The following is a 7,869-nucleotide window of genomic DNA, read 5'->3' as shown; positions in this document are numbered from 1 at the left end:
AGTTGTATCCCGATCGATACAACTAGAACTGGATACTTGAGACGAGACATGGAGATGAGACTTGGATATGAGATGATAACTGCATAGTATGGCTCTGGGATTGCTTTCTCGCAGGGAGTCGAGAAAGGATCTCTGGCCGAGGTTGATAACACTACTACTTTATATTATGTTGATCTGTACTCTTCTATGTGCTGCAAGATGCTTGAAGATGGTAGTCTTCGATAGGCTAGGCCTTTCCCCTTCTTTCTGGCATTCTGCAGTTTAATCCACAGATACAGCCCCTTTCCTTTGATACAGATGCATACTTAGTTTAGATCTGATGTAAGTCTTGCGAGTACTTTGGATGAGTACTCACGACTGCTTTGCTATCTCTTTTCTCCCATACCCGTTTGTTGCGACCAGTTGACGGATCCCAGGAGCCAGACGACACCACTGATGACTACTGCTACCCCGAGGGTGCCTACTACTACGTGATGACTGCTGACGACTTGGAGTAGTTAGGAGGCTCCCAGGCAGGAGGCCTTGCCTTTTCGTTCAATGTTGCTTTTGTGCTAGCCTTCTTAAGGCAAAACTTGTTTAACTTATGTCTGTACTCAGATATTGTTGCTTCCGCTGACTCCTGTGTTTTCAAGCTTATGTATTCGAGCCCTCGAGGCCCTGGCTTGTAATATAAAGCTTGTATTATTTTAATTTGTGTCTAGAGTTGTGTTGTGATATCTTCCCATGAGTCCTTGATCTTGATGGTACACATTTGCGTGCATGATTAGTGTATGATTGAATCGAGGGCGTCACAAAACTGGACCAGATAAAACTGTGAATGGAGGCAAATTAGACCTTTATTCATTTTTCTTAATTTGTGGTTAATGGGAAATGCTCGAATTTCTTGTTTAATAACGTAAAAGAAGAGTGATTATCTATGCATATAATGGTAAGTATATTTCATATTGCTATAAATAATTGTAACACTTGTATGCTTGGACTTTTGATGCCAGACCAAAATATGATGCTTGTGTGAGCGCAGCGACTGGCTGGTGATGCGCAAAAGGCCAAACACCCTCGAGTAGGCTATTTTTCCAATTGTCGAACAGCAAAATTCCAGTTGGTATACTCAAGTTTCAACCAGACTCACATCCCACATGAAATGATGAATAGCTTTGATTTTTAGTCCTATTCTCGCACATTTTATTTTATTGAGACATAAGGCTCATAGACTTATGTAGAACACAAGAAAACAGAAGAGACTAAACCGAAGACAATTTAAGGCTACCACATTTTACCATGTAGGTGGTAGTGGCCATACTCCACCATTTAATTTGTGTAGAAGTTCAGAAGTAGCCAAGATGAACACTTTGGCTGTAATTCAGTTGAAAGACGATTGTACAACCATGAGCACATAATTCGAAACCATCATGTATAGATTGTATATTAGATGTAAGCAATACGGATCACTATATATAACTTGCAGTCTCCTTTCTTAACTGACGTGTGCACTCCAAAGTAATGCATGAATTAGCTATTTTACATGGGAATAAAGTATTAGGGGAGCCAGGATTTATATACCAACAAAGAGTATGCAGATACTACAACTTTCATTGAGCCATTTTGTATCTGTATCGATTTCGATCCCTGAAATTTAACCAGATGCATCTTGATCTGTTTTTGATCGAAGGAATTCCAAAAACTTGATGTGATGATGGATTTCTTTTAGTTACCCTTCACAGTCACGGCGGCCTATGAAACACAGTGCAATGCATCTCCAACACATTTAGGCATGTATGTAAACTACTATCTGCAGCAGGTCAGACTATATTAGAATCATCAAGTACCTTGTACCAAGTAAAGAGTAATCATCAAGTACTAAGTAAAGAGTATTACTGAGAATCATGCCTAGCTTTCTACCCAACTTGCAGATTTCTTCTCCCTTGCATAGGTATCTAGGCAGACCCAAAATCGTACAGCTTGAAATTCAGCGAGATGCATTGCATCCTTCAACCAAGGAACAGTCGTTGCCATCCCCTTTCATACAGGAAATGGCCACCAATCCACCTTCTTCCTGAAAAGCAGAGTAAAGAAGAACAGAGTAGAGATATAATGAGTGATACACTTGAAGGCTGGATTCCTTCGGATTTCATATAACTTTCCAACGAACAGCCGTCTAGTTTAGCACATGTGCCATGTGTGAGTGAACATTGTCCGCTAAAGTTCAGACATCACAAAAAAAACACAAACACTAATTCCCAGCGGGTCTATGACTCTGAAAATTGTCGCGACATTGTGCTCGTCAATAACATTCTGCCCGAAGAGAGGTGTCGTCGTCAGTTTTCAAAGGCCTATATGGCCGAGCTCGCAGCCATGGGCCCAGACATCTACCATCCTATAGGCCCTGAAATCGCCATGTTCAGGGTGTTCAACACCGTGCAGCAGCACAAAACTGAACATTCAGGAAGTCTTTCATAGGTTTTAGGAACTGCATACCCCACGGCTGTTGTCAGTTACACTAACTAAAAATGGTGGTCAGGCAAGAAACAAAACGTAACACCAAGTAACATGGAAAAAATAAAAGCATAATCCATTGAGATATACCAGATGATGCAATCCACGTGGTCTTGGTCCTGTGCCTAAAGATTAGTATTAATTGTAAGACATGCAAATTAGCTGGTATAAATAAATATCAAGCCAATAAAAACAATTTATGCACTCTTCACAGGAGAACGCATGCCTCTCTCAGCCGCAAGGATGAAGCAATGCAGAAATGTATGTTGTTCCTTTTTTTCCTTTCTTTTAGCCGAAAACACATGCAAACGTAATACTACAATCAATAGATAATTTCATTAACTAAAAGTTGATAAGATTGATGAAATAACCATATGTTGTTGGGTTCTTAACAGTTCATATGAAACACATAGTACATGTTTATCTATTCTAGAATCGATGAGAAGAACAAAATGCCTTCATAACAACATTTGTCAAATTCTCTGGAGAGGAGGGAGAGAGAGCCTACGTGTAGTTAATTGTGGTGAGAACATATGTATACGATTGCAAAGCTGCTTGGAGCTGATCAACTCTGCTACTGTCGTGTGCACCTCTTAATCACATTGGACCTGGGTACCCCGCCGTGGTCAGGAGAATCACTTGGACGTTTGTTGTGGTGTACTTGTTAGGCATCAGCTTCTCCTAAATTGCATCAGACTCAGGTACCTCGCCGTTGATGGATCTTTCCTAAAATACATAGCTTCTAGAATTCATTGTAAGGGCTATGGGAATAGCTCTAGAAAAATTTCAGTAAATATGTCTTAACCCTAATGATGGAAGCGTAGGAACCTGCCAATATTTCTTTGATATCAAATAAAGCACAAACAATGTTTCCCTAGAACATAAGCACATTCCATCTAAATGTGCGTGTACACATACACGATACATGTCGAATGCTCCCTCAGTTCACTGAAGAACTCCTTTGTTCCTTGTGACTCAGCTCATACGACCATTTTTCAACTTTGCCCGCACAAGTCAGACCAGAGCCTGAGCACTCATAAAACAAGCGCCTTTTTAGCTCCTTGGCATATTATATCTTCACGTTTCCATAGAGTGGTATGTGTAAACATAATAGGAAGCATTAGGAGGATATTACGATAGTTTCCAAGAACATAAGTTAAATGAGATAAGCAGGTTTACCTATGTCCTATAGCACAACTTGGCTTCTAAATTTTCTCTCACCAGAACACCGGAAAGCAAGTCAGTAGTAGAGTATGGAATTTGCTTCTTGGAAGCTTCAGATTGTGTTCAGAAAGTTCATCCAAAGAAGAGACAAATAAGAACCTGAAGAAAAGAAGAGTGGTCAAATGAATTATGTAAGTGTCTCACTTGCATTGCTTCCTTCCCTTCCAGCCTTAGAAAACAACTCACTCTTGAATGTCCTACGCGAAATGAAGCTAGTTACCTATTTCTAATATAACCTCAAGAAGAAAAGCTACTAAGATGTCTTGTAGGAGAATAAATGATATAACAGGCGTTCCTCATAGCTCAAACACATAATTCAGATATTTTCTTCTTCCTCTGAGACGGAGCAGGAAAGAAATAAATACACTATACATTCTTCACAGAATAAATAATGTTGAAACTGACTAAGCTTGTTTCAGTTAGTGGCAAGCACAAGCAATGCATATATACATATACGGGGAGACGCGGGAGGAGGCGCAGGGGATGGTGATAGGGAGCTGCGCACCAGGCCGGTCATGGCGGCGGTCAACCGTCAATACCGCGGCTCCGTAGAAGGCGTCCATGGGGGCTCGGGAGGCGCACGTGGGCAGTCCAGGAGGAGTGGAGCGGGATGAGGAGGTTGAAGAGGAGGCGCGCGCTCGTGCCACGGACGACCGATGACGGACTGGTGCTGGGCGGAAGGAGATGGCCATGGATCGGGGCGAGTTTGGGCGGTCGCTGCTGAACATGAGGCGGAGAGAGGAGGAGAACAGAGAGGAAAGAGGAGGCGGGCGGGCTGAGGGGAGATCGCCGGCGTGGCCCTCGTCGTCGGCGGTTCCCGGCGAGAGGCGCGGAATCGGGTGGTTGGGCACGGTCATCGGGGTGGCAGCGCAGAGCGGAAAATTGGGGGTGAATTACCTGGCGAATCGTTTTTTACTCGGTGGACTGCGGGTTAGATACGCCAAAACCTAGGGACTTTTATGCAAAAGATGCGCGACGGTGAATCCGGAGACTCAATCCGTGCTTTATTATTAGGGAGAGATATCCAATGGCCGGCATGCACCTTCAATCTCTCGTCTTCTTCCTCCAGCGTCACCGGGACCGCCTGGTCCGGCCTCCGGCGGCTAGCAGCTCTGCTTAGCACGCATCGTTGCGAAGCGCTACCCCACCGCCGGCCAGTCTATCCCTCCACCCCTCGACACCTCATGTTATTCTCCACAGACTACAGCCTCACGCCGCAACAGAACCAGTTATAACCCTTCTCCTCCTCTCAATCTATGACTCCACTGCCGCGTTTTCCCATCTCCGAGTCATCCCCGTCCGGGGCCTCGCCGTCGTCCATCGCCTCGTTGCGTTCGGTGCGGCGTGATCAACAAACAAGAGTCATCGGAAGAGGACTTTACGTGGAGAGCCTGACGGCTGGGACCCACGAGGTCCATGGTCGCGCGCAAGGAAAGTTCCTCCTTATTAAGCTGAAAAAATGTTTCCTCCACCTGACAGCTGGGACCCACCGGTTGTATCTTCGCACGTAAGGAAGTGCCTCCTTGTTTTGCAAAAAAAATATTCATCCCGTTGACCGCTGGGACCCGTCAGATTTGGTGACTGACTTGTGGGCCTACTAAGCGGACGTGTACGCATAGCTTTGTCAACTTAATCAACAAATGATTCTAGCAGCTGGACCATTGGATGTTAATCCAACAGCCGTGCTCCTTCTTCAACCTCTGTTCTTGCTCCTGTCTCCCGTGGGCGGCACCGCAGCTGTGCTGCCGCGCACCTGAACCAGTGATGTTTCCCACTCCTCTCCATCTGCGACTCCACTGTAGCTTAATAAATAGTAACATCTTCGGTTTTAGCCCGGTTTTCCGTAGATTAACCAGGCAATTCTCTTCTTATTAATTAATCGACGAGGCAATTCTTTTGCCTCCGTTTCGAAAAAAAATAGTAACGTCTAACTGAGCCAGTTAGTTAGATGCGTACACTTGGTGTAGTAGGATCTTTATTTAGTTTGATGCATACACTTGTTCTTTTTTGGTAGCCCTTTTGTAATGATGGCTGATGTTTGGTTTGGAAGGGAGAGCTCCGTCTTCACTCTTCTGGCCTGCTTACTACTTCTGTTGCACCCCCAGCCCTGGTTGTTGCTGCTGCTGTTTTCAATGTACAATCAGTAGTATATTTCGCCTGCTGGTTGAATAAATGTGTTGTTAGAACGACAAACACAATGTTTTGGAAGTCGTTGCATGGTTCGATCCTTTAGTGCCCCGTACCGTACGTAGCGCATACTATTTATCGTACGGAACACATTTTTTTTTGAAACTCGGAACACATTTTCCACTTGTTGATAACATGCAGCCCACTGATGAAGGCCCAATAGAGAAGCCCATAATTAACTGGAAGGGAGGCTCTCACATGAATACGACCCATGTACATGCTCATGGTCCCTTAAACATAAATAAGTAAATAAATAAAGCTAAATGCTCATGCACCAGTTCTTTGGGAAAATAGGTAGCCCAGTATTTCTTTTTGAAGAATACCCAAGCTAGGCCTATTTGTTTTCTCCGAATTACTGTGCTGCAAATCTTTCAAGACGAGGAGGGATGCATTCCGGCCTGGCTTAAGAGTATGGTCAATGTCTGTTAAAAGTAATATCAAAAGGGGTTGAAAATTCCAAAAAATTTATAGCAAATGGGATATAAGTTTTTTTTGTTTTTGTTCTTCACTCATATCTTATACGTATTTCATTGGATTTAACATGACATAGTACTAATTTATTTTTAAATTTGTTTTAGTATGGCTATTAATTTTTGGATTAAGAATATTTCGTTCCCCAGAAAAAATTTGCGAATTTTCAAAATTTTCCACATATTTAGTTAATTTTTTGACCCTAGTACCGACCAGAAAATGGCCAGCAATTCTAAAAATGGAAAACGGGCTGCAATAAATTCCATATGAATTAGAAAATGAGTAAAAATTATAAAAATAATAGCAAATGGGCTGTACACACCACAGATTTCGAGGCTGACTTGCTTACGCAAGGCTTTGTCAGTGAACACACGATTCTAGCAGCAGTTAGTGTTGGATGTCCATCCAACGGCCGACGTGCTTCTTCAATCTCTGATCTTACTGCTCCAGCCGCCTAAACTAGCGCCGGTGGGACTGCCTGCTCCCTCCTCTTGTGGCCCGCTGTGATGCCGCGCAGGCTTCCCCGGCCCACCCTACTCCCTCCGCTGGCCTGGCCGCACGCAATCAACTGCCTCCTTATTACGCGAAAAAAATGATTCCTCCCACTAACATCTGGGGCGCACCGGTTGGGAGGCTGACCTGTGGGCCTACTAAGTTGACGCGTACACAGGGCTTGTCAACTTAGTCAACAAACGATTCTAGCATCAGTAACCGTTGGATTTCAATCGAACGGTCCTGCTGCTTCTTCAATCGCTGCTCTTCTTGCACCAGCCGCCCAAACCAGCACCGGGAGACCGCCTGCTCCTGCCTCCAGTGGCCGGCTGTGTTGCCGATGAGGCCTCATCGCCCCCTACTACTCCCACCGGTAGCCAGGCCCTGTGGCGACGGCAGCCTCACACCGCAGCCGAACCAGTGAACCCTCGTACTCCTCTCTGCGTGTGCATCCACTTACGCGTCTTACCTGGCTCCATGTCGTCCCCTTACCAGGCCTCACCGTCGTCCACCGCCTTGGTGCTCTCAGTGCGGCGTGGTCAACGTGGTCAACGACATTCCATCGGAAGAGTACTGTATGTGGAGAGGCTGACAGCTGGGTCCACGGCCACAGCCTAGTTTTTTTGTGATTTGCCAAGTAAGTCGCTTTATCAGGCCTGTTGGGCTGCAAATCTTTCAAGACGAGGAGAGCTTTCATTCGGCTGGCCGAGAAAATGGACCATCAGTAATGGGAAATGGGTTGTACATTTTTATAACACATCAAACCGGCAATTAGTTTCAAATATCTTTTTTCATTTCGAGATTTGAAATTACATTAATTTTTATGCGTGGAGAATTTGTTTGATTTTATATTGATATACATTTATTTTTCAAATCAGTTCGAATGTGAGTCAAAATTCTGGGATTAAAAATAGTTCGGACCGCACCGAAATATGCAAAATTTCGTATAATTTTTTAACTGTGGCCACAATATGGGCTGTAATGCTAACAAAAAGAATATGG

General features: G+C 44.2%; 1 protein-coding gene across 2 annotated transcripts; it reads right to left on the bottom strand.

Annotated features, from left to right (window-relative positions):
• Positions 1–1,170: 1,170 nt before the first annotated feature.
• On the bottom strand, positions 1,171–4,596 carry LOC123058390 (uncharacterized). Of its 2 annotated transcripts, XR_006427189.1 has the most exons (4): positions 4,223–4,596; positions 3,673–3,816; positions 1,876–3,568; positions 1,171–1,789 (listed from the first exon to the last, which is right to left on the bottom strand). XR_006427189.1 is itself a non-coding variant. In XM_044481121.1 (2 exons), exons 1-2 carry the CDS (start codon positions 4,572–4,574, stop codon positions 3,770–3,772), a joined length of 399 nt encoding a protein of 132 aa, XP_044337056.1. In that variant the 5' UTR covers positions 4,575–4,596; the 3' UTR covers positions 3,494–3,769. The 2 variants fall into 2 exon arrangements, 1 of the variants encoding a protein (XP_044337056.1); XM_044481121.1 differs by lacking the exon at positions 1,171–1,789 and having other exon boundaries at positions 3,494–3,816.
• Between the last annotated feature and the right edge of the window lie 3,273 nt (positions 4,597–7,869).

The sequence above is a fragment of the Triticum aestivum genome, chromosome 3A (assembly GCF_018294505.1).
Source record: "Triticum aestivum cultivar Chinese Spring chromosome 3A, IWGSC CS RefSeq v2.1, whole genome shotgun sequence".
In the NCBI taxonomy this organism is placed as follows: Eukaryota; Viridiplantae; Streptophyta; class Magnoliopsida; order Poales; family Poaceae; genus Triticum; species Triticum aestivum.
Note: the sequence above shows the minus strand (reverse complement) of the source record. Positions and strands in the feature narration are given on the sequence as shown.

Bases quoted from the DNA above. Each gene is read 5' to 3' on its own strand.
- LOC123058390 (XM_044481121.1), bottom strand. From the start codon at position 4,574: ATGACCGTGCCCAACCACCCGATTCCGCGCCTCTCGCCGGGAACCGCC. The intron at 3,817-4,222 runs GTGCGCAGCTCC...TCTTTTCTTCAG, and splicing joins CCGCCGCCATGACCGGCCTG to GTTCTTATTTGTCTCTTCTT.